We start from the raw sequence: 27,289 nt of genomic DNA, 5'->3' as shown, positions 1-27,289 counted from the left end.
CTTTTATCCTGTTTAATGTTATCAAAAATCTATTTTTATTTTTATTATTCTATTTTTTTAAATTATATTTTTATTTTTATTAATCATTTTTTTTATTATAGGCCCATGTTATATTCATATTTGTCTTGTTTGTGCGACGCAACGCTGCACTGCTTTGGCAAAACGAATGTACAGTTCCCCTTCGGTTGGGGATCTTCAGTGCTATTAAGTGGATTTGATCTTTGTGAAAATCCACGAAATGGAGGATTCGGTTCAGAAGCCGCTTGTCTGAAAGAGTATTGAACGGGCCAATGAATGCAATGAATTGGCAGCGTAAGCTTGCACAGGTGTGCTTCATTGCCAATTATCCCAGCATATAAGCACACCTGGAGCGAGCAAACGCCATCCTTTTCGCTTCAGAGACTTTCTGATCGAGTCGATGAGGGTTCCTCCTGCTGTGACCAGCGATTCTGAGCGAACGAGAGCATTCTCCTGGTCCAGAGTGTGTACATGCAGCGGCAGACGGTCGAGCTGGGTTTCTCCCTTGCCTGGCGTTCTTTGGGTCTGGTCCTCCAGAGCGGTGCGTATAAAGTTGCAAACTTCACAGAAAGAGCAACACAGTCGTGCAGCACGTCCTTTTCAGGATGGCGCTCCGACTGTGCGTTTCTGGATGCGGTGGTTTCCTGTCCTCGGATGATGGGCACGGGCACTGCGTTGCATGCCTGGGGGGTCCAGCATGTTAATGCGCTGCTCGCGGGCAGTTCATGTCGTCATTGCGATGCCATGACTGTTGCGCAGTAAAGATCGCGGCTAGCCTTTGCAACAGGGCGAACCACCCCAGTTGTCCCCTGCTCTGCAGCGGGCACTCTGGCAGATCTGAGCGTTTCAGCGAGAGATAATCCATTGCCCACGGGCCCGCGGACCTCCCGCTCCTCTAAGCGCTCCATCCAAGCTTCAGGCGGGGGAAGCGATCCGTCTAACAGATGGTAGCTCTTACGCGCGATGACACCGGAGACCAGACGTCCACCGCGGCATCAGAGGGTGGGCTTTCATTTTCCGATGATGATCCAGACCCGCCCGCCCCCTCCGGGCAGGTGAGCGCTGTCACTACGGATCCTGAAACGGACATGTTAGCCGTGCTTTCCTGGGCTGCTTCGGCCGTGGGTTGGAGATGGTTTATCCCCCAAGAGTTCCTTTCTTCCCAGAGGTGCACAGTAGGCTCACGCGTTCTGAAAAGCACTTTTTTCTGCTCGTGCTGCGTGTCCCTCCACCCTCACCACTCTTGACGCGGTGCCTCTTCTTGGCAGGGTCCGCCTCGTCTCCCATCCAAAGCCTGTAAGTTATCTGCCTCCCTCGGAGCTAGAGCTTACATAGCTGAGGGCCAGGCTGCTTCCGCCTTGCATGCGATAGCCACCTACCAGCGCTACCAAGCGCAGACGCTGGCCGAGCTGCACGAGGGTGCGTCCAACCCAGGCTTACGAACTCCGCACCGCCGCCGACTTAGCTCTTCGGAGTCCGCTGCGTGGGCGTTGGGGAGGACGATGTCCACATTAGTGATCCAGGAGCGCCACCCCTGGCTGATATGCGCGAAGTCGACAAAGTCCGCTCTCTTGACTTCCCCATATCCCAAGCCATGTTTGGCGACACCGTCTGTTAATTCACCCAGGAATTCAAGGCGGTGAGAGAGCAGTTGATGGGTGATGTCTTATCGGCGGTCCGTAGCCCGCTCCACCCGCCTACGAGAACTGCTCCGCCCCCGCACACGCCTCTGGCGAAGCGAGCGCGTCGGGCAACTCGGAAGCAGGCAGCCCCCCCTGCCCAGAACGCCGCTAAGTCCGGCAACGGACCGCGAAGTGTCCCTGGGACAGGCCATCCGGAAAAGAGGGAACTTGCTCTTTCCCCGCTGGAGTGCGGGGCCTCATTTCCAACAGCACTCTTTAATGCCATGAAAACATCATGAAAGAGCACTTTTCCACTTCCCCGGATGTGACAGCCCGAAATCTGCCAGTCTGGGACGCTATGCTTTCTAGCTTGCAGATTTGTCGCGTTTCGCCAGTGGCTCACGAGCGCTGGGAGGCCGGTCTCCTTTCTCCCACCTCTCGAGCCTCCCCTCCGGAGCTCGGGTGCGGAGTGAGAGCAAATATCTCACCTCCATCTTTTCCGTGGGACCCGCGCGCTTCCCGGATCAGCACACCCACTCCGCGCTGCCCCACTGCTAATATGTCAGCGATTGTAGCGATGAGTCCATTAGCGAGAGCTCTGCCTGCCTGGTTAGTGCGGGCCAGCTCTTCGCGGTGGCTCATACGCACAATCAGACTCGGCTATGCGATTCAGTTCGCGAAACAGCCCCCCAAGTCACGGGTGTGTATTCACCAGGGTCAGCCCCCTGTCCGCCCCTGTCTTGCGAGAGGAAATTGCTGTCCTCTTGGCGAAGGATGCAATCGAGCTGCTCCCTCCAGCCGAGATGGAGAGCGGGTTTTACAGCCCACACTTCATCGTGCCCAAAAAGAGCGGTGGGTCACGACCAATCCTAGATCTGCGCGTTTTGAACCGTTGTCTGCACAAGTTGCCGTTCAGAATGCTCACGCAGAAGCGCATCCTCCGGTGCGTTCGTCCTCTGGGTTGGTCTGCAGCATTAGACCTGATGGACAGTTTATGCGGTTTGCGTTTGAAGGTCGAGCTTGGCAATACAAAGCCCTCCCCTTCGGGCTCTTTCTGTCTCCACAGGTCTTCACCAAGCCCGCGGAGGGTGCCTTAGTGCCCCTTCGGCACGCGGGCATCTGCGAACTTTCTTGACGACTGGCTGATTTTTGCCCTCTCTTGGAGCAATTGATTATGCACAGAGACAAAGTGCTCCGGCACTTCCACCTGTTGGGGTTTCAGGTCAACCGAGAAAAGAGCAAACTCGCCCCCGTGCAGAGGATCTCTTCTCTCAGGCTGGAGCTGGACTCGGTCACCATGGCAGCGCGCCTCTCCGGAGAGCGCGCTCAGCTGATGCTGTACAGTCTGAGAGAGCTCGACAGTAAAATAGTGGTCCCACTGAAACTATTTCAGAGGCTCCTGGGGCATATGGCATCCGCAGCTGCTTCACGCCGCTCGGATTACTCTATATGAGACCACTTCAGCACTGGCTTCACGATCGAGTCCCCAGACGCGCATGGCACGCGCGCGCACACCGAGTCTCTGTTACTGCGCTGTGTCGCCGCGCCCTCAGCCCTTGGAGCGACCCCTCGTTCCTACAGGCCTGGGTGTCTCTAGGACAGGCGTCCAGTCTTGTTGTCGCTTCAACAGACGCTTCCAACACGGGCTGGGGGGCTGTGCGTTGCGGGCATGCGGCTGCGGACCTGTGGAAAGGAACCCAGTTGCATTGGCATATCGCCTGGAGCTGTTGGCAGTGTTCCTCGCTCTCCACCGTTTTCTTCCGGTGCTGGAGCGGCAACACGTGCTGGTCAGGATGGACAGCATGGCGGCGGCGGCGTATATCAGCCGTATGGGGGGTATGCGCTCTCGCCGCATGTCTCAGCTCGCCTGCCGTCTGCTCCTCTGGAGTCATCCGCGGCTAAAAGAATTGTCTAGATGCTCACGACTTCCCAAAAAATATATCTAAATCCGTAAGACTTCTGTTGAAGTAGGATAAATTAGGGCCAGGGACACGTTGGAGGACCGCGCCTCCCATGATGTGGGTGCATCATGCTTGCTTGACTATCCCCTCATCAGGGGCGTTGGTAAGGTGCAGTCATTATGGCACTTTCCATAGTTCTCCCATTTCGTAGATTTTCACAAAGATCAAATCCACTTAATAGCACTGAAGTTCCCCAACCGAAGGGGAACGTTCGAGGTTACAGAAGTAACCCTTCGTTCCCCGAGGAGGGGAACGGAAGTGCTATACTCCGTCGCCATAATGACTGTCCCTTAGCTGTTTGAAAGTCTCTTCAGCTTAAAAGGATGGCGTTTGCTCGCTCCAGGTGTGCTTATATGCTGGATAATTGGCAATGAAGCACACCTGTGCAAGCTTACGCTGCCAATTCATTGGCATGCATTGGCCCGTTCAATACTCTTTCAGACAAGCGACTTCTGAACCGAATCCTCCATTTCGTGGATTTTCACAAAGATCAAATCCACTTAATAGAACTTCCGTTCCCCGAGGGGTAACTTCTGTAACCTCGAACGTTACTTGTCATGCCAATAAAGCACCTCAAATGTGAAAATAGCCTAGGCAACAAATAACAAATAGTAGTCTAATAATAACACAAAAAAATGCCCTTTTCATTTTCATACAATAGACCTATGTGTGGGTTTTGACAATATGTGTTTATTAAGCTATAAAGATTTGCCTATCAGATGAAATGCATAGTGAAATATGAAATAAATGTCTCTTTTGCTGAATATTTAATAAATCTATATATTTAATATTTTAAAATTCAACTCCGTTTTGCCCAGAGAAACAGGCGCGCGGCACTAGCGGACATGGGGTGCTTTCCCAAAAAAAGACGTACAGTAACTTGCGGCTGAACTACGCACAGTTTGGGGGAAAAAAAAGGATATAGTGATGCATTTTTCCCAAAACCCCTAGTTTCTCTGTCGCAGATCCATCATTTGAATCACGTTAGTTATAAGTAAAACGCACATATTGATAAAGCACACCATCATAACGAGGGCATAAAAATAAAGACAACCTAAACATATTTTTAATTGTTTATTTATTTAATGTGATTTTTTTTAGCGGAATGAACCGTCAACTTATCCAGCATATATTTTACGCAGTGGATGGCAGGAGGGCCAGCTGGGGCTTCGGGACGGAGTGAAAGGAGAGGCGGACTTTGCCCTGAGTCTGGGAAAGATGGCTTGCCGTCATTACACTAGTTTTCCAATTGCACACGAGTTACATGCGCCAAACACACAAACAAATAAATGAATAAGGGAAAGAAAACATCTAGCCTTATAGGCTGAGGTCTTTTTGCTTATAACCGCCCTTATGTTTCCGTTTTAAATTTAAGGCTGTTGCATAAAATAATACAATTTTAATTTATAAGTGACTTTGCTGCGCCCCCTTTTGATGTTTCAATAACGCATAATAATCTATACACCATATTAAAGACACAGCAGACATAAAGGTTTTCAAGAGTTTTTGTCAAGTTTAAACGGTGTGTTTGTGCGTGTTTATGTCTGTATGTGTGTGAGAGCCCGAGCAAAAGAGCTCTCTCTTCACAGCTCTGTTGATGCTGCGAGCGGCTTCTTTCTTTTCTTTATTCATTTTGCAGATAATACACTATATGAATACATCAGAAAGACATAAAACTTAACAAATTACGTGTCCCCTTTTGTAGACTCAAAACAAGTCAACTAGGCCACATTGAAATATAATTTAAAGAATTACATTATCGGATATAATAAAATCACATTAAATAAATAAACCAATATAAAACAAGCAAAAGCAAGCTATAACAGTTTAGGTACATAAATAAACCGTTAAAGCCAAATTAAACTTTCATTTTACAATATATTTTCTTTTAAAAGATTTTAGATATTTTCTAAAAACAATAAACACCAGAGAAGGTTTAGAATATTATTTATAAAGTATTTGGATACGATGATAATAATCAAATCGTGCAAATAGAGCATTTTTGGGGAGAGGGAAAGCAGAATATTTGAATTAATTGAAAAATGAAATTTACATTAAGAGCTTTAGTGTAAAGCTGCCGAGTGCAATGAAATAGGCTATAAGCTATATTTTATTACTTGCTCTTATGTGCTGAAATACTTAACACTTTCCTTAAGACAACAGAATAATATGCAACATCTAAGTGTCATATAGCCTATAAGGAAAAATTAACACGTTTCAGGTCTCTCCAGTGCATTTGGGCTGAATGTTTGACTGAGTCTAAATGAGGATGTTATAAAATACATTTTCTACCAAGTTATTAACGGAGACCACTGGATGCACGATGCCAACAGTCGGGGGACGTTCTGGGGGCTGGGTTTGCGTTACGCGCTGCGAGCTACTAGCCCGACAGTGGAAATGCGACATGATTTCGGTCTCACTGATGCCCATTAACACCTGACAGACAAGCTTTTGGTTATGAGATGGGGTAAGGGGTATGTCTCCACCCACAAGCGTTTTTCACAAACATGGTTACACAAAATCCAAAACTCCGAGGACAGATGGCGTAACCGTAGCAAAACCTATGCGTTTTAAAACCAAACCGCATTAAATATAGGGCCTTATGAAAATGAATGTTTCTATGCACAACAACTTCTGGACTGAACTACTTGTTATTTAAAATATCTATATTACGCTCTAGCATTCGCCAAAACGAATATATTTGTACGTAAAAACACAGAACCTAGCCTAGCTGAATAGGGTGTTGCCTGCTGAGCCATGACAGCAGCAGACAATTCCGCACGACCATAAAGCCTTCACCCGACAGTTATTTTCTAATATTCACAACGCGAGCCACAACAATAGACTTGCCATGCCCATCATCCTTACAGACAACTTCGCTTTAAACTGTATTAAGGTCCCATTTACACTGCACAGCAGTTTTATATAAAACGTTAATGATACATATAACAGGCTACATTTTGATGGTGAAATAACCTTTTAAACGATGGCTTTTTATTTCAGTATTCAAACATTAAATAACGAATGCATCAAGTGAAATAACGAATATGCAAAAACACATGGATATAAATATAAAGGACTATTATAATTAGCAAAATGCTGCTCTATTTATCTTTGTATTTTTATAATTTTATTATTGTTATTTTTAATATTTTGAATTAATTAAAGCTATAGACAAATACTGCTTGACATTTTAGAAAATGTTTTGCGTATACCCAGTACTGAGAACAAACAAACAAATGCACATGGCTTGTTAATCAATTTAATCAAGCTCTAGCCACGAATAAAATAATAGACTATTTTATTATTTTAATATTTTAGACGACGGGTTAGTAATTATATTATAAATGGTTATGTTCAGGTCAATGAAATAATAACTTTAATAATTCTGCTTTGCATTTTTCTATGCATTACTAACATCACTAAACCAGACATTTGTTTTATAAGTTAACCAAATATTTGCAGAGATTCAGCAGTTTTTTTTTTTCTGATGTGTTTGCCAGTCATGCCAGTCAGTGAAAAAAAAGTAACTGTGGCCCTGTTTGCAGGTATTCAGAATCGTTTTTATTAATCTGATGCAACTTTTATTATTTACAGGACATAAAAATGCAATTAAAAGTTTCAATTCAATTAAACTCAATTTATAAAAAGAATAGCCTATTTTTATGTTTCATTAAATAATGAAATATATAACTAATTTCCTTTATTTCTGATTTTACCATGCATTTAAGTCTGTTTTACAGTTGTAATTTGTGCATATGCTTTTTTAAAAAATAACATTCGTTTAACAAATATTTTAGAACATTGACAGTAATTACATGACCTGTCTTTTGATTAAAACTTAATGCAAAAGGATCAGAAATTGATCGCGCACACACAGGAAAAAAAGGCAATTATGCGACACATGACTTGCATCGCTCTCATGCCACGTTTTGAGGATAATTTCGCATCTAGGTGCTGCTTTGAATAGAATAAAACTATTAAAAAGCACATTAAAGACTTTACTCATAAAATAAATCATTCATAAAGGAGTATCTTATGGAAAAACACCAATTGACGGGCTCTGCTTTCGGTTTTAACATAATCAAGCAGCTTAAAAAAATAATTTGATGAAGAGAAATGACAGGAAAAAAGTAAAAAAAAAATAAAAAGATTAAACATATCGGGACTGTTAAAAGAACATTTCTCTTTAATATATTCTTTCGACTCGGATACATCAGCTAAGATTATGAATGACGGAGTGTCTCTCCTGCTTCAGCAGCGTGTCCAGCTGGTTATAAACGAGGAGGCGGAGAGAATGCGCTGTTTAGTTTCGGCTTGATATATTTATATAAAAACTAACACCGAACTGCTTATAACGCTCAAAAAGTTAAACTAATATGCACAATCCTTGTTGGTTGCACCCGCGGGATGCACAATGAACCTAACACGCCATTATTTTAATTCTATATTCGTGAAGAATGAGCCAACCGCATATGCTTAGTTCTGTTGGTCGGGACACTCTGCTTTATAACTTAGTTTATTACAATAATCACACTTAGCATTGCCATCGTTCTTCACATGTTGCCACTCGGCACATCTTGCGCTCCATCTTTAAACAAATGTTTACATTATTGAGGTGCTCTCCGGCGGCGAAGTTTCTGGCAGAGTAGCGAGTGAAAAAATGTGCTTGCAGAAATTGGACAAGAGGAATAACATTTTAAATTATATAACAACCATCGTATTCTTTCTAATCCTCGCTCAGTTTTAATACAAGTTGTGTTTTTTATATTTGTGGCTGTGAAGTTTATTAAGAATATATATATATATATATATATATATATGTATATATATATATATATATATATATATATATATATATATATATATATATATATATATATATATATATATATATATTGAGATACTGAGCCATTACAAGTAAAAAAAAAAAACAACAAAAAACAACAATTTTACTTCAAAGAAGAACAGACGTTTTGAGAAAATAACTGAACAGAACTGGAACTAAATTATTAAAACTAAACTTGCGGGATTTAATTTATGTCCTGCGACAACTTTATTTTTATTAAACTTTAGGTGATCTGCTTAAGGTAGGTGTAACAGAAATTAGCTAATTTTATGAATATTAATAATCAACAATAACGGTTTATTCTTAATTATTAATATTCTGGCTTAAGCTTCAGTCAATTTGGTCAAACAAACATATTATTGTATATGATCCTGTCCGCACGACCGAGCTGATTCTCAGATTATGAATATTAATTATCAACAATAACTAATTATTATTAGTCATTAATATTCTGGATCAATTTATTGTTAATTTGACCAAACAAACACAAGCAGAGCCGCCGCTCTTCCGAGCGGACACGGTAATGATCTATTCATTTAAAAAAAGGGGAATTTAATTGCTACTTCTTGTGAAGTAGGTTAATCATTCATAAGTTTTAAACAACTTATAATAGCTAGGCAGGGGAATCTGCCTTTCAGTGACTGTAACGGGGAGACTGACACGGAGGGATCCATTTTGCAGTATTTATTAAGTCACACTTAAACATCAACAACTCGCACGGCTGTGCGAACATACAACATACACATCAACGATGATTAGCAGATAACAGAGGCAGAGTGATTACCAGGCTTGTGTCAAAGGCAGGCAGCGTGATTCAGAGTCCGTGTAACAGGCTTTGGTAAGGGGCAGGCAGCGAGAATCAGAGTCCGTGTAACAGGCTTTAGTCAAGGGCAGGCAGAAGACAGAGCAGAGTCGTGAAACGGGCTGAAGTGGTAAACGGGAGATCAGGCAGGATAGGACGCTCAGAAATGCTGGCCGGGGCTAAACAAGACTTCGCACTGAAGTGTGTGTGTGAGCTGCTTATATCTGGTACGTGGGTCATTAGTGGAATGGAGAACAGGTGTGCTGGGATCAGGGTGAAATGGATGACGTAATGGTTAGAAGTCCGGAGATGGTGACCTCTGCTGGTCAGCGAGGGGAATGACTGGGACCGAGTCGGTGACAGAGCCCCCCCCCAACGAACGGCTCCTGAAGTGAAGCAATTCTCGACGCCGGGGTCTTCCACGGGGGCGAGGGGCCGGCATCTCCGGATGTTGTGAGTGGAACTCTTCCAGTAGTGTGGTGTCGAGGATGGCCTTGCAGTTAATCCAAGATCTCTCCTCCGGGCCGTACCCCTCCCAATCAACGAGATATTGGAGTTGTCCACCCCGGCGTCTGGATCTCAGGATTTCGTGGATCTGGTAGGCCTCCTCACCATCGATCATGAGAGGCGGGGGACCCTGTTCACCGGCTGCCACCTCCCTATCCGCCTCGGCTGGACCAGCAGCAGGCTTGAGCAGAGAGACATGGAAAGTGGGGGAAATACGAAAATGATTAGGGAGTGTCAGTCTGAACGAAACAGGAGATATTTGTCTTTCAATCTGGAAAGGACCCACGTACCTGGGGCTGAGCTTCTTGCAGGGCAGCTTGAGGCGTAAGTCACGGATGGAAAGCCATACCCATTGTCCTGGGGAATACATGGGACCAGAACGTCGGTGTCGATCAGCTTGTTCCTTGAAACGCCGTACGGCGTGAGAGAGGTGAGTGTGAGCTGCGTTCCAGACCTCTTCGCAGTTTTTAAACCAGGTATCCACCGCAGGGAGTTCAGAGGTCTCGCCGGACCAGGGAAAGAGAGGAGGTTGGAAGCCCAGCACGCATTGAAATGGGGTTAATCCAGTAGATGCCTTTCTGAGGGAGTTCTGAGCATATTCTGCCCACATCAGAAATTTAGCCCATTCATTCTGGTTCGAATGACAGTACGTGCGGAGGAACCTGCCGATTTCCTGGTTCAAGCGCTCTGTCTGCCCGTTGGATTGGGGATGATAGCCGGATGTTAGGCTAACATGGATTTGGAGGTTTTTAAAGAATGCTGACCAGAGTCGGGATGTAAACTGGGGACCTCTATCCGACACGATGTCTTCGGGGAGACCATAGTAACGGAACACACACTCGCATAGTAACTCGGCCGTTTCCATGGCTGTAGGCAGTTTGGAGATGGGAATAAGGCGGCAGGATTTTGAAAATCGATCCACTACTGTGAGGATGGTGGTTTTGCCCTGAGATATGGGTAAATCAGTAATGAAATCTATTGCGATGTGTGACCAGGGACGATGTGGCACCTCCAGGGGTTGGAGTAATCCAGCTGGACGGTGACGGGAGTGTTTAGACATTTGACAGGGTGAGCATTTATTGACGAAGTTAATGACATCTTTGTGTAAGGATGACCACCAATAGCGGGATAGAATCAGTTGTACGGTGGCTGTGCTGCCTGGGTGACCGGAACTGGGGTGGTCATGTACCTCGGAGATGAGCCTTTCTCGAAGTGACGGGGGAACGAAGATTTTATTCTCTGGACAGGGCTGTGGAGATGGATTGGTTTCGGCGGCTTGAAGGATCTCCTGTTCTATATCCCACTAGATAGGAGCGACAATTAGAGGATCTTTGATTATGGGTTCATCATGGTATTCAGAGGTTTCATCGTCTGAGAGGCGGGACAGAGCATCTGCTTTGATGTTTTTTGAGCCATGGATATAGGTGACTTGGAAGTCGAATCGGGTGAAAAACAGCGCCCATCTTGCCTGTCTAGGGTTCAGACGTTTACAGGAGCGGATATATTCCAGGTTTTTGTGATCGGTGATGACGGTGAAAGGATGTTTTGCGCCTTCAAGCCAGTGTCTCCATTCTTCTAGCGCGGCTTTCATGGCGAGGAGTTCTCGGTTTCCCACATCGTAGTTCCGTTCAGCGGAGTTGAGCTTGCGAGAATAGAAGGCACAGGGATGGAGCTTCTTAGTGACTAGGGATCTTTGAGACAGGATGGCTCCAATTCCAGTGTTGGATGCGTCAATTTCAACTACAAAGGGTTGCTCGGGATCAGGATGACGCAGAATGGGTGCACTGGAGAAGCGAGTTTTGAGCTGAGTAAATGCTCGGACAGCGTCTGGGTTCCATTTAAGGCGAGCGTTGTTGGCTTTTACCATGTCGGTCAGTGGAGCAGCGACTGAACTGAAGTTTCTTATGAATCGCCGGTAGAAGTTAGCAAAGCCCAGAAATCGTTGTAGTTGTCTGATGGTTTCGGGTTGTGGCCATTGTGTCACGGAGTCGACCTTTTGCTGGTCCATGGCCACGCCTTCTGGACTAATGATGTAACCAAGGAATGAGATGCAGGTCTGATGGAATTCGCACTTGGAGCTCTTTGCATACAGCTGGTTTTGAATGAGGCGTTTGAGCACTGCCCGGACGTGCTGAATATGCTCAGATAGCGAATTGGAGTAGACCAGAATGTCGTCAATATACACTATGACCCACTTGTTGAGCATGTCTCTAAATACCTCATTTACAAATGCCTGGAACACAGAAGGACTGTTTGCTAGGCCGAAGGGCATAACGAGGTACTCATAGTGGCCGTCGATTGTAGAGAACCCGGTTTTCCACTCGTCTCCCTGTCGTATGCGGATGAGGTTATATGCACTACGGAGGTCCAACTTAGTGAAATACTGGGCGGATCGGAGTTGCTCAAGGGCGGCTGGAACCAATGGCAATGGGTAGCGGTATTTAACTGTGATCTCATTTAAGCCTCGGTAATCAATGCATGGGCGCAAGCTGCCATCCTTCTTCTTGACGAAGAAAAAGCCTGCTGAAGCGGGTGAAGTAGATGGTCGAATAAAGCCCTTTTCTAGTTCCTCAGAGATGTAACTCTTCATAGCTTCAGTTTCAGGTTGAGAGAGGGGGAAAATGCGACCACGAGGGGGCGTGGTGCCGGGTAGCAGTTCGATGGCACAGTCATTTTCACGATGTGGAGGGAGCTTGGTAGCCTTCTGTTTATTAAATGCCTCAATTAAATCATGATAAGCATCAGGAATGACAGAGTTCAGAGTCTTCGGTCTTGTTAATTGTGTTGATCTGGACAGGGGAAACAGAATGCAGACATTGGGTAAAGCATTGATTGCTCTATTTTGTGATCTCACCAGTTCTCCAAGAGACTTGAGGGTCATGCTGTTGTAGCCATGGTAGCCCAAGAATTACAGAGTGTTTGGGGGAGTTGATGGCAAGAAGGGAAATCTCCTCTTCATGGAGAGAGCCTGTTTGAAGAGAGATTGGCTGAGTCTGGAATTTTATACGTCCTTCTCCCAAAGGGCGCCCGTCTACAGCAGTGATGGCTATGGAGGAATCACAGGAGGTTAAAGGAATAGAGTGAGTGGTGGCAAACGTGTAATCAATAAAGTTGCCAGCGGCTCCTGAATCGATCATGGCCATAGTCTCAATCTCATCTCCATTGCTTCTCAGAGTGACAGGCAAATTCACAACATTATTAGTGGTAGTGAACATAGTGGTTGCACTCACCGAGAGGGTTTTAGGGAGAGGCTTGTTGGGACATAAAACCTTCGTATGACCTGGAAGCTAGCAATAAATGCACAGGTGATTTCTTCTCCGTCGTTCTCGCTCCTCTGGGTTCAGGCGGGTTCTACCCAATTGCATGGGTTCAGCGGAGGTTTCAGGGGATACAGGACTGGAAGCAATTGAGCATAGCGGATTGCGAGTGCGGAGGAGAGTGTCTAACCTTATGGAAAGCTCGATTAGTTGATCCAGTGTTTTTCCCTCGTCACGACATGCCATCTCTCGCTGCAATTCTGGTCTTAGAGCCTTTCTGTAGAGCGTGGCAAGAGGATCATCAGCCCAGCCAGTTTGCGCTGCCAAGGTGCGGAACTGCAGGGCGAACTCAGCTGCGGAGCGATCTCCCTGTTGGATGCACAATAGCTACTCGCCAGCGTTACGACCACCCTCCGGATGATCGAACACAATGCAGAAACGTTTGAGAAAGTCATTAAACGAGGGAAATATCGGGGTACTGTCTGGCCAAACTGCAGTAGCCCAGTCTAGCGCTTTCCCAGTGAGCAGAGAGCACACAAAAGCAATTTTCCCATTCTCGTCCTTAAACAGATGGGGCTGTTGGGCGATGAACAGTTTACATTGCAGTAGGAAGCCTTTACATTTTGCTGGGTTACCTGAGAACTTGTCAGGAAAAGCCAATCGAACTCCGGAAGTCATCGGGGGTTGTGCAACAACAAGTGGACTTGGAGAGTAGTTGGCGGTGGGTTGCGCAGTGGCAGCAGCTTGCAGGTTTTGGAGGGATTTCACCAGTTCGTCTGTTAACTGAGTTAGATGTGTTAGTTGTTGTTGGTGTGTTGACAATACCTGAGCTTGTGTTGTGACTTCGTGAGACAAAACCTGGATGGCTGCGGGATCCGTGTTGGGCGAAGTCTTCTGTAACGGGGAGACTGACACGGAGGGATCCATTTTGCAGTATTTATTAAGTCACACTTAAACATCAACAACTCGCACAGCTGTGCGAACATACAACATACACATCAACGATGATTAGCAGATAACAGAGGCAGAGTGATTACCAGGCTTGTGTCAAAGGCAGGCAGCGTGATTCAGAGTCCGTGTAACAGGCTTTGGTCAGGGGCAGGCAGCGAGAATCAGAGTCCGTGTAACAGGCTTTAGTCAAGGGCAGGCAGAAGACAGAGCAGAGTCGTGAAACGGGCTGAAGTGGTAAACGGGAGATCAGGCAGGATAGGACGCTCAGAAATGCTGGCCGGGGCTAAACAAGACTTCGCACTGAAGTGTGTGTGTGAGCTGCTTATATCTGGTACGTGGGTCATTAGTGGAATGGAGAACAGGTGTGCTGGGATCAGGGTGAAATGGATGACGTAATGGTTAGAAGTCCGGAGATGGTGACCTCTGCTGGTCAGCGAGGGGAATGACTGGGACCGAGTCGGTGACAGGGACATTTTCTCATGAGGCAAACAATACAATTCATTTGATTATAATGGGATTTATTGACTAGTCAGACAGATAACGAACAAATGCACAAACATACATTAAACATAGAACAAAGGTAAACCAAGTGGAGTTATCGGGTCTATCGAACGTGTAACAACAAAGAGAAATAGCAAAGCGAGGAAATAGAGATTTCAGATAAAAGAGTGACAAAACTTTCAGTTTCACTCGCACCTTTAAGGACCACCAAGATTATAAAAACAAAAACACATTTTTTGATAAAAGTGGCACAGCTTAATCACATAACTAAAAATACCTGGACTTTCATGTCTAGAGGTCTCTCTCTTTATGCGAGTCTCTCTTCCGTTGTGATGGAAAATCCTTTGATGTCCTTCTTAATGCGTTGAGTTTGTTATACAGTTCTGAGGAACGCGATCGCAAACTTTAAACTGAGTTTACTTTGCCGGAAAATAAGAAAAGCGTGGCAGGAAAAGTCCATGCGGCATAGAAGAGCCGCGTGGCCCTCCAAAGGGGCCACCTTTGATGGGTTCTTTGTTCGGACTACTCTGCTCAGATGTTGGGGAGAAGTCTGGTTATACCTGCGGGTCACGTGACAACCCGTTCAGCATTCTTGACCAATGATTTCAGGGCAAAGTTTGAGCGGGAAACTTCCTTTGTCTCGAGGCTGCTCGTATGCAAATTTGAGTGTCCGCCCAAAGCATGCGGACAGGCATTAATTCAGAGCATTAAAGAATGCATGCCGTACTAATTATTATCCTGCTCTATGCATCATGTGTTGAAAAAAGTCAGCAGAAACCCATCGGTACAAGTTAAAAGTACATCAACATAATTTTTCATATCCTTACATTATTTATGCTTTGAAAAGGCCTAAAGGGAACAGGCATACAGGTTATAAGAGAGGTTACACAGGTAAGAAAAGTCAGAAATGAGATAAAAAGTTTACAAAACATAACACTTTAGTTTTGTGCTGGTCCAGGATTTCTGAGTGCATTTTCTTTCTGTCGGAACAGCCTCGTGGGTGTGTGTGTGTGTGTGTGTGTGTGTGTGTGTATTTGGGCAGGAATGTCTTTGAAGCTCTAGGCCCCCCTCTCTGGAAAAGCTCTAGATAACCCAAGATGTCACGGAGGCAGACTTCACGGAGCCAGTGGTCGTAAACAGTCCTGTAGACTGAACCCAGATCGTTTTCATGGAATGTTAAAAGGAATGTTTACCTCCAGAATACATGTTACAATATATGTTACCAGTTATGTTACATAGGTCAATTTTTTATTTATTTTTTTTGCTTTTGATGAAGCAGCATTCAACTTAAGCTCAATGTCGGCAATGTCTTTAAATAAATAATTTATTTTGTCGTATTTTCATTATTCATTTATTTTCATTATTCGTTTATTATTATGTACAATAAGTCAGACATAAAATGAGATAGTAAAATATAATCAACAACGAAAATGGAAATAAAAACAGAAATAAAACATAAATAAAAATGTCTTGTCTTAGTCCTATCAAAATAGCAAACACTACATCTCTCTCTATTTAGGCTGCTTTATTTATTTATTTATTTATTTAAGACTACTTATTTGTACTGAATGTTTGTGCTTTCATTTTAGTTGTCTTTTACTTCTTCAATTCTATTTTCCAAAACGAATCCTCTTTGCACTTAAAAAGTTTACAATAAAGTGTGTTAACAAATTTTAAATGATTAATGAAGGAATTATAATGCTTTGACTTATTGTTTAATATCATTTACAAGCATAGTAGCATATTTAAAGCTGCTGTATGGGCTATTCCTGTCTGTTCGCATCCCGTCCCTTTGCGCCCCCTTGCGGTTCATTCCCAAACTGCGGTCATACACTATAAACAGAGCGGCACCTATTTCAAATGGCGGCGGTACATGCTGCGGCGTTAATAGCCACTTTGAACTCTCACCTACTGTAAAGTCTTGTGGTCCTCTTCTCTGAACTGAAATTTAGCAGTTTTCCTACCTTTCAAAGTATTCAAGAATATATTAAATGCCATTTAATATTCAGTTTTAATAAATAACAATAGTTAATAATTCTAACTGACACAAATTCCAATAGTTTAGTCATATTATTAACCTCATAGTTTGATTTTACATCAGATGAATGACTAAAGTCACACTGTTAATGTAATCTGTGTTCTTCTTTCTCAGACTGGTCATGTGTAATCTCACTGTTCAGTGCTGTGAGAGTTTGTCTTCAGCTCTACAATCCTCAAACTGTGTGCTGAGAGAGCTGGACCTGAGTAACAATGACCTGCAGGATTCAGGAGTGAAGAAGCTCTCTGATGGACTGAAGAGTCAACACTGTAAACTGGAGACACTGAGGTAAATGATTTTACACTCAACAACATTAAAACGTGTTTTGATTGAGATTGAAATGTCCAGATATATTTAAGAGCATTAGTGGAGAAACTGCAAAATGCTGCTTTTCAAATGAAAGTTGCTCTTTTCCTATACAGTTCAGGAAATTAGTGTATTTTAATGATTATTATATTTAATTACCTCTAAATCTTTATTTATATTTTATATTTTTAATGATTGTATTTATAGTTTATCTGTGAATTGGTTTATTGCAGCAGGTTTGACCGGCTCTGATCATTTGCATTTTGCAGGTTTATAAATATATAAAGTCTTGCGGTCCTCTTATCTGAACTCAAATTTAGCAGTTTTCTTACATTTCAAAGTATTCAAGAATATATTAGATGACATTTAATATTCAGTTTTAATAAATAACAATAGTCAATAATTCTAACTGACACAAATTCCAATAGTTTTGTCATATTATTAAACTCATAGTTTGTTTTTACATCAGACGAATGACTGAAATCACTGTTAATGTAATCTGTGTTCTTCTTTCTCAGATTGGCCATGTGTAAACTCACTGTTCAGTGCTGTGAGAGTTTGTTTTCAGCTCTACAATTCTCAAACTGTGTGCTGAGAGAGCTGGACCTGAGTAACAATGACCTGCAGGATTCAGGAGTGAAGCTTCTCTCTGATGGACTGAAGAGTCAACACTGTAAACTGGAGACACTGAGGTAAATGATTCTCCACTCAACAGATACAGTTTCATATTTGGTTACCAAATGTGGATCCCCATTCAGTGGATTGGCAGAAGAAAAAAACAAAACATTTACAGGGTTGTGATTTTAATCCTAGCTTTAAGTGAAGTTTCATAAACTAATTTTGAGAGGAGCACGTGATATGATTGTGCACCGCTGGCCGCGCATCCGTAATCAGTAATAATCCAATCAGAATGATCCTAGCTTAATATAATGGATCACTTTCTCCTCATTGCACTACCTCGTTTTGGAAGATCTTCGTTTTGGAAGAATGCTTCCCGCTACAAACGGTCCAGCATTTAAACTACGCTTCAGCATCGTTCAACCTTCTGGCATGGAAGAACAAACAACAATCAACAACAACAACAACTTCTCCAACCAGAACCCCGCTCTCCTCAAAACTCCAGCAGCTGCCTCGCCAGCAATCGAGCCAGAATCCCCGCAAGAAGCCGGCATATCAACTCTTCCATCTTCTACTTCATCTGCCCCTCACTACACAAGCAACAACTTTGTCTAAACTTATGACGCCGGCGATTCAAGCCACCGGAATGAAGCTGAACTCACTGATCACCTAACGTTAGCGGTCCACTTTTGGTAACGTGCATGCTTTAAAGGGAATTCTGGCTAGATCAGCGTGAATAGAACGCTTTAAATGAAGAACTCACCTCTCAGCCTCCCGCTGGTCAGCAGATCCATAACATTCCGACAGCTGAAATAGTCCGAAGGCAAATGACCAGGCAATCTAATCCATAAACATATGTCCACAACACCTTCATTCGTCGATATACATCCATGAAAAGGTGCACTGATATCCAAACCAGCTGCTGGTGAGAGTGGAGCCATACTTTCCATACTTTCGCCGCCGGCCTTTGCACTCTGAACTCTTGACCGTGACTCCAAGGAGCTAATAGCTTAAAGGGGAAGTATCACCATCCAATGAGCTTTCCAAAACTGGAGATGGTCCCGCCTTCTCTCCCGACAAATTCATGAATGGACTGCGTGCAGAGACTTTGATTCCGGCCAAATAAGCTTAAGATTTCTTATCATGTTGAGATTACAGACATGTTACTTATCATGGATAGAGTAAAGCCATGAACCAGTATATGTATATGCATATACTTGTATATGCAGAGGGTTTTTTGGTATCCACTTTAAGTCATCAAAACAGGACCTGGACAATCCATCCTCATATCCACAGACTTTTTCCATCCACTTTCCTACTGATTCCGTGGCCAGCCATTGATGAACTGTTTGCTGAACTTGATCTTTCATGTGATTCACTTAAGGACTGTTGGTATCTTTTTTGGATTGCTATAAATACTGGATTCAATGAGAAAGACACTTATCGAATGCTTATTTCTGTCTAATAGTGATCATTAATGAGTTGACTGCTGATCATTTCATATCCCCAGTGTGTAACAATAATTATTCATACCTGCTGTCATATACATTTATTCTAAATACACATGAATCTCTGAAAGTTGTTTTGTGGTCTCTCAATTTCTTTAATGTAGCTTCAAAAAAAGTAGTTGTTACATATTTGGCGCCCGAACAGGGACAAAATCTGATTGAATTCTTGAGAGATGCATTCTGCTTTCTTTGAGTCATGTTTTTGTTAATGTGTCTATGAGGCCATAATTTCAAAAGTCCTAACATTACACTCTATTTCAGCATTCTAAAGTTGACATTATTTGAAGAGCTTTAGTAGCTTCAAAATGGCTGCCTTGGCTAAAGAGACAGAGGGTGATGATTCTTTGTTACCTGATTATTCTTCAGAGCCTTTCACTACTCATCGAGAGCCTATTCAAGACCTTATTCATTCTCTCGCTAGCTTGTACTTGGAAAATGAACCTGAAATTGGTGAACAAGAAGAAGGGGATTTTGATGATTCTTTGTTACCTCCTCCACCTCCTACAATTGAAGATGATGATAGCTTGTTAACAATGATTATGGCCACACGAATGCATAAAGTTGAAAGTAGGGTTGAAGCATTTGAAAATTCCTCTGATGTTCGTTTCAAAGACATTCAGCATCAGCTGAATGAACAAAGTAATAGGATAGCTGTCATTGAGAGTCAGGTCCAGCACATGCTAAAGCAGTACCAAGATCACCCCATAGATGTACAACAGCTCGAGAATTCGTTATCTACCATGTTAAAGAAGGAGTGTACCCAAGTGAAAGATACTTTAGAAACAAAGGTTCAAGAGTTGGGGCAAGCAATTATGGATTGCCTGAAACGGAGAGATGGACAATTGAAATCATTAATCCAGCCTTCTGGGGGTGCAACGTCTACTCCACACTTCAGCCACACCCTATTAGACCATGGATCTTGTCGTCCTGTACATTTTAAGACTCCTATCAAGCTAGAGTTTCCAAAATTTGGGAGTTTAGATGGGGAAGACCCTATTACATACCTGGAACGATGTGATGAATATCTGGCTGTACAACCTTTAAATGACTCTGAGATCATATCCATGCTTCCTTCTGTATTGACACACACAGCTAAAGACTGGTGGGTAGCCGAGAAGAAGAGGGTAAGAACATGGACACAATTCAAGTCTGTTTTTCTTCAATCTTTCTTAGCAGATGATCATGATGTTGAAGTGGAAAGAAGGATCAGAGAAAGGAAACAAGGGGTTGATGAAAGTATTCGAACATTTGCCTACCAGTACAGAGCATTATGTCTGAGACTGAAACCTTCCATGACAGAGCGTGAGATTCTCCAAGCAGCACTACGGAACTGTAACCCAAGAATAGCAAGCATTTTAAGAGGTACTGTAACTACTGTAGATGAGTTGGTACGTGTAGGAACACTTATAGAAAAAGATATTAATGAAGAAAGATCATTTTGGAGACAGAGGCACCAAGAAGCTAATGCAAAGTCCACTGAGGGTAATAAATTTTTTAAGGGCCGACAGTCGAACCCTCACATAGCTGTATGTTCTGATAGCAGTGAAAGATCTCCTGTCACATTAACATTGCCCTTAACCATTAAAGGTCATCAATATCAAGCAATTCTGGATACTGGGAGCACTTACTCTTTAATTCAAGAGTCCTGCTGGAAACGACTGAAATCAAATCATGAAGTTTTGCAATCGAGTCGAGGACAGTCTTTTTCTCTTGCAAATGGATGTGTACAATCAGCCTTGGGGAAGATAGCTTGGCAGGCTACCATCCACGGACATGACTATCCTATCAGAGCATATGTAATGAAAGATTGTGACTTGGCTTTTCCTGTTTTGTTGGGCCTGGAATTTTTGAAGATGTCTGGAATCACAGTCGATTTTAGAAATTCTTCCTATTCTTTACCTGAAGAATATGGGGTAATCCACTCCTTCACCTCTTCCTCCCCTTCACCAATAGTAAGTCTGCACCTTGCACTACCTCTAATACCAACGCCTTCTACTGATCTAACCATTATAAAGGAGTTAGTGGATCGAGCTGATGTCTCTAAAGCCCATAGACGTCAACTAGAAGGACTGATGCTTGATTGGCCCACTGTATGCACTGAAACTTTAGGTCAAACCAACTTGATTCATCATCAAATCCATACAATTGATGAAATTCCTGTGCGAAAGAAGGCCTATCCTGTTCCAGTCAACAAACAGAAGTTTATAGATGAGGAAATAGCAAGAATGCTTGACAAAGGCATTATAAGACCTTCTGTATCTCCATGGGCATCACCAGTTGTACTTGTGCCTAAAAAAGATGGCAGTACCCGCTTTTGTGTTGATTATAGAGCTTTGAACTCCAAGACTCCTCTTGATGGGTTTCCAATGCCTCAAATTCAGGATATCCTTGAGTCCTTGTATGGAGCAACCATATTTAGCACATTAGACCTCAAATCCGGCTACTGGCAGGTAAAAATGGATGAAGATAGCATCAAAAAGACTGCTTTTGTCACCAAAAATGCCCAATATGAGTTTCTTCGTCTTCCTTTTGGCCTGCGAAATGCTGCTGCAACCTTTCAGAGGCTCATGAACAATGTTCTGAGAGACTACATGGGAGAGTTTTGCTTTGTCTATCTTGACGACATTGTGGTTTACTCAAAAACCATCCAAGATCCCTTTCAACATCTCAAGCTACTCTTTGCAAAATTGCAAGACTCTGGTTTAACACTCAATCTCAAGAAATGTTCTATGTTGCAGAGGACCATTACTTACCTAGGACATGTTGTTTCTGAGGAAGGAGTACGGACTGAAGACACTAAAATCAAAGCAGTTCAGGATTTTCCTGTCCCAAAAAATCTCAAAGAGGTACAGAGATTTTTAGGTCTTGCTAGTTGGTACCATCGGTTCATTTCTCACTTCTCAGAGCGAGCTGCTCCATTGTATGCACTGAAAGGTAAGAATGCAATCTGGAACTGGACAGTTGAATGTCAAAATGCCTTTGATGATCTCAAATATCCACTACAACGAGCACCAGTATTAATGCCCCCGGATTTCACCAAAGTCTTTAGAGTGCAGACTGACGCCAGTGACATAGGACTAGGAGCTGTATTGACACAGGATTTTGATGGTGCAGAACACGTCATTGCCTATGCTTCACGTCTTTTACATGGAGCAGAAAAATCATACTCCACTGCAGAGAAGGAATGTCTTGCGGTCGTGTGGGCTGTAGAGAAGTGGAGGCAGTATTTGGAAGGACGAAACTTTGAAGTACTGACTGATCATTCTGCCCTGACTTGGGTATTCAATAACCCTAAACCATCTTCACGCTTAACCAGATGGGCATTACGACTACAATGTTTCAGTTTCCTGGTCAAGTACCGTAAGGGGTCCTGCATTGTGGTACCTGATGCCCTATCCAGAGGTATACCAGGGCAAGAGGTTGTAGGTCATATTGCCATCTGCCAGGCTAACAAGACTGATCCTAATTTGCCAGTCAGGTGGGATGAAATTGGGAAAGCTCAGAAGCTTGATTCTTCTTTGCAAGCTCTGTGGGAAGCAGCTAAGCAAGCCACCACAGATTCCAGCCGCATTGCTTATTGTGTACAGAATGACTACCTCTTTCGCAGGGTGCCTACCAAAGATCAAGGGTGTGTTTACCAACTAGTCATCCCTGCATCACTGAGAGAACAGTTTTTACACTTCGCCCATTCAAATCCACTGAGTGGACACTTAGGAAGGATGAAAACCTTGAAGAGATTACTTGACAGTGTCTATTGGCCTGAAATCCGGAAGGATGTTTGGAGCTTTTGCACCCAGTGTAAGACTTGTCAAATATATAAACCGAGAATCTCGAAACTGTCTGGATTGTTGCAGTCAACACCCGTAGTAGAGCCTGGCTATATGCTTGGAGTGGATCTAATGGGTCCTTTCCCAAAAAGTAATCGATCGAATGAATTCTTATTAGTCTTTGTGGATTATTGCAGCAAGTGGGTGGAACTTTTTGCTTTACGATCTGCAAAAACTCACCTCATAACTAACATCCTGACAAAAGAGATGTTCACTCGATGGGGAACTCCAGCATATCTCGTCTCTGACCGCGGCCCTCAATTTACAGCCCAATTGCTCAATGAGACCTGCAAGCGATGGGGAGTGGTTCAGAAGCTCAGTACTGCCTATCATCCGCAGACCAACTTAACTGAGAGGATAAACCGAACCCTAAAAACAATGTTGTCCTCTTATGTCCATGACAATCACCGTGACTGGGATAAATGGATCCCTGAGTTCAGGTATGCCATTAACTCAGCATGGCAGGAAAGTACGGGTTTCACTCCAGCTGAAGTTGCTTTGGGACGCAAGTTGAAGGGTCCTCTAGACAGGCTGATCCAGAGACCACCTAATCCCGACCATCTAGCATATAACACCCTTGAAAGGCAGAAAGCTTTCCTTGAGCAAGTGATTGCAAAGACCAGCCAAGCACAAGAGAGACAAGGAAAATACTACAATCAACGTAGAAAACCAATGTCCTTTGAGGAAGGAGATTTGGTTTGGATCCTCACACACCCTCTGTCTCGAGCTGCAGATTCCTTTATGGCCAAATTAGCTCCGAAATGGCAAGGTCCTGGCAAAATTGTAAAAAAGGTAAATAATGTCAACTACAGAGTGGTAATGCTTGATAAACCCAGTCAATGTGATACTTACCATGTGGAAAAGTTGAAGGAATTTTATGGAACTGTATAACTCTTTTCTTTAGGGGAAGGGGTGTGTAACAGTTTTCCTGTTACTATTTGAAATATCTACCTGTAGTAGCTATCTCACCCATTAGAGGGCGATCTAGGTAGTAAGTCTCCAATCTGCTTAAAAGGAGGTAGAGAAGAAGCAGTAGGCAGGAAGTATGGTGCCTAGCACATGGAAAGGCTTCTTCACTGCGCTGTTGTTTGTTGCCCTTATTTGAGGAACATTTTTGTTCTTATATCTCAGATGTAAGTAGGCCTGTTTTTTTGTATATATTTAGGTTTTGTACATATGTTTTGTGTGGTGTTGGCAAGGTTTTGATTGTATGTTTGTTTATATGCAGAGGGTTTTTTGGTATCCACTTTAAGTCATCAAAACAGGACCTGGACAATCCATCCTCATATCCACAGACTTTTTCCATCCACTTTCCTACTGATTCCGTGGCCAGCCATTGATGAACTGTTTGCTGAACTTGATCTTTCATGTGATTCACTTAAGGACTGTTGGTATCTTTTTTGGATTGCTATAAATACTGGATTCAATGAGAAAGACGCTTATCGAATGCTTATTTCTGTCTAATAGTGATCATTAATGAGTTGACTGCTGATCATTTCATATCCCCAGTGTGTAACAATAATTATTCATACCTGCTGTCATATACATTTATTCTAAATACACATGAATCTCTGAAAGTTGTTTTGTGGTCTCTCAATTTCTTTAATGTAGCTTCAAAAAAAGTAGTTGTTACAGTTTAAAAAACTTCTATATCAGTAAGGGGTTTAAACTCCACTCCATCATCATCTCACCAGCTCTCCAAGAGGTAATTCCAGGACTTCCAGCATAGAAACGCCCCATACGCTCAGTTCTCCTTCTAATTACCACCCTGCAGGAGGACAAATGCCCACTTCTACAACCCTCGCACATTGTGACATTAAGTATTGGAACATGCATTAACAAAGGCGCTTCCATTCACAATCATCCATACACTTAAGAAGACTCCTCCCACGAATATCAGCCAATACAATTAATCATGTCTGCTGTACATGTGCCATGTTGCTAAGATTTCATTTCTAATTCTCTCTTGTTTTCCATTTTAGAGTTCAAGACTGCCAGCTCCTAAAACTGCCCTCATTCAACCCATCACACTCTTCATCCATTCCTAATGCATTTACACTCTTCGCAAAGATACTTTCCGCCCATACAGCCCACACCCTTGATACCATATTCACACTAGACTTTGGTTCAGAGATGTTCTAAGCTAACAATAAATTTCATCTCACATCCCATCACAGCATAGCTGATCTAATTTTGCAGGATGAAGAATTCTCTTTCTTTATTATGCAAACAGATCAATTACACAAGGACATTCTAGGACATTAGCCATTTTGAGCGCCATTCCCCGGGCGCCGACCCCCGCAGGGGTCAGTCACTGCCCCCCCCCCCCAGGCCACTGAAACTCATTATATATATATATATATATATATATATATATATATATATATATATATATATATATATATATATATATATCTATGGACTTTCGTTTATAGATATATATTTATATAGAGCGCTGTCACTCCCCGCTCTATCTCCAGTCGGAGTGTTCCACGAGCATCGACTCCAGCAGGAGTCTGGCCAAACTTGCCACTCACCCTCTAGCAGAAATCTCCACCGCCCAAGTAACACTTCACGATTTCTGCTAGAGTTGGCAAAATAAAATAAAATAAAAAATTGCTGCACCCAACTCCAGCAGCGCCCATTCTGACTCACAGAAGTCTCCTGATCACCCCCTCCAGGCCTTAGATTACCCCATTATATATATATATATATATATATATATATATATATATATATATATATATATATATATATATATTTATATACTCTCTTATATATACATATATATTTATATATAGCGCTGCCACTTCCCTGCTCTATCTCCGTATGGAGTGTTCCTCGAGCATATTTTTGACTCTTAATGAGCCAACCCCGCCCACCCCTTATGGCCCCCCTTCACTAATCTCCCCCCAACCCCCTCCCCCGCTCTGGCTTCCACAGGAGTCAGTTTCAAACTTTGCTCCAACTGGAGCCCCCTACTCTTTCTTCATTCCTTAATTACTATATCCAGCAGCCGGATATAGTAAAAACTTTCTAGCTTTTTGGGGGAAATTCTTTGAAATACTCGGCTGCTGTCCCGAGCTAGAGGCATTTTTTTGGGGAGCGATCGAGACCTACCTGATCTCGGTTCTCCTGATATGCTTCTAGACCGGGCGGGAGCCCTGGGCTCAAATATCTCCGAGCTCAGGGTTCTCTCCCGGGACAGCATGCCAAACCTGCTATAAGTGCCAAGCATATCTAAGTGGGAACTCTTGAATAATGTATGTTTATCTATAAATATATTTAAAAGCTTTACTTAGTCTATTATGAAATGCTGCACTTTCAGAGCTTCTCTTTTTCCAATATACCCAAATGTGACTTAAAGTTAAAGGAATCAGTTTATTTTAAGGATCTTTTGTCAGAGGTCTGAGTGAGAGAGAAAATGGTTCAGACACAGATGCAGGTCTCAGCAAAGTTTATTGAAGCCCACACACTCAAGGGGCAAAAAACTAGCCAACAAAACAATCTTCAAAAAAGGAAACTAAAAATTCCTCCGTAATGGAGTTGGCAAAAAAGCCCAAAGTTCACAAAAAACTCAAAACTGAGAAATAAAGTCTCCAAAAACGATTAAATAAAACTACTCCGGAGAGGTTAGATGAACAGTCTTCAAGAGGGTGCAATACCCTGATACCCGACAGGGGGCGATGAATCCGGCCGCCGCTGACTGGGACAGAATGGCCACGAGGAAGACTGAGGCTTGGAAGCCGGCGAGAGAGTGTTGAGGGCCGGCAGGATAGAGACGGTGAGTCAGATGGGCGGCAAAGCAAAAACAGACGGGAACAGGCTTGAAGGCAGATGGAGAAAAAACACTTTAGGAAAAATCAACAGGATGACATCAGACACGACAAAACTCACAGGATATACAAGGAACAGGACTAGACCAGGAGATCGCCAGACATGCCTGAAGGGGAAAAACTACGATCTGACACAGAACTACGATCAACGGAGGGATAAATAGGGGGAGAAATCAAGGAAACCAGGTGAGTGAAATTAGTTTGATAGACTAATGGAAAGTAATAGAGCAGATGGGTGGGGAAGCGAGAGGTAAACAAAGCAGGGTATGAGTGATCAAAACAATACGAGTGAAAGGGAAAGAGTAACACAAAGATCGAACCGGTGATCAGACCGAGATTGTGACAGTACCCCCCTCCCCACGGACGCCACCAGGCGCCCTAGGGAGGGGGCTCACCTCGTCTCCGACGAAATTCCTCGACCAACCCCCGGTCCAAGATATCCCGGGCCGGGACCCAGCTCCTCTCCTCCGGGCCATAGCCCTCCCAGTTCTCTAGGTATTGGAAACCACGACCCCTGCGTCTGACGTCCAGTAACTTTCTGACAGTATATGCTGGAGCACCATCCACTAGACGGGGGGAGGGGGGAAGGGGTCGGGACAGTGGGAACAAGGGGGAAGTACAAAACAGGTTTAACCCTAGAAACATGAAAGACTGGGTGTACCCGACCAAGCGTAGGAGGGAGCTTGAG

At 43.4% G+C, this 27,289-nt stretch overlaps 1 protein-coding gene across 1 annotated transcript in view; it reads left to right on the top strand.

Moving 5' to 3' along the window:
* Window positions 1–27,289, top strand: part of LOC141381672 (stonustoxin subunit alpha-like) — a 40,687-nt gene that overhangs the window by 3,436 nt on the left and 9,962 nt on the right. The window contains exons 2-3 of the mRNA XM_073947785.1: window positions 16,554–16,794; window positions 17,331–17,504. Coding sequence (XP_073803886.1) covers window positions 16,628–16,794; window positions 17,331–17,504 — 341 coding nt within the window. The 5' untranslated portion in view covers window positions 16,554–16,627. The remainder of the gene's footprint in view (window positions 1–16,553; window positions 16,795–17,330; window positions 17,505–27,289) is intronic.

The sequence above is a fragment of the Danio rerio genome, chromosome 4 (assembly GCF_049306965.1).
Source record: "Danio rerio strain Tuebingen ecotype United States chromosome 4, GRCz12tu, whole genome shotgun sequence".
NCBI lineage: Eukaryota > Metazoa > Chordata > Actinopteri > Cypriniformes > Danionidae > Danio > Danio rerio.
Note: the sequence above shows the minus strand (reverse complement) of the source record. Positions and strands in the feature narration are given on the sequence as shown.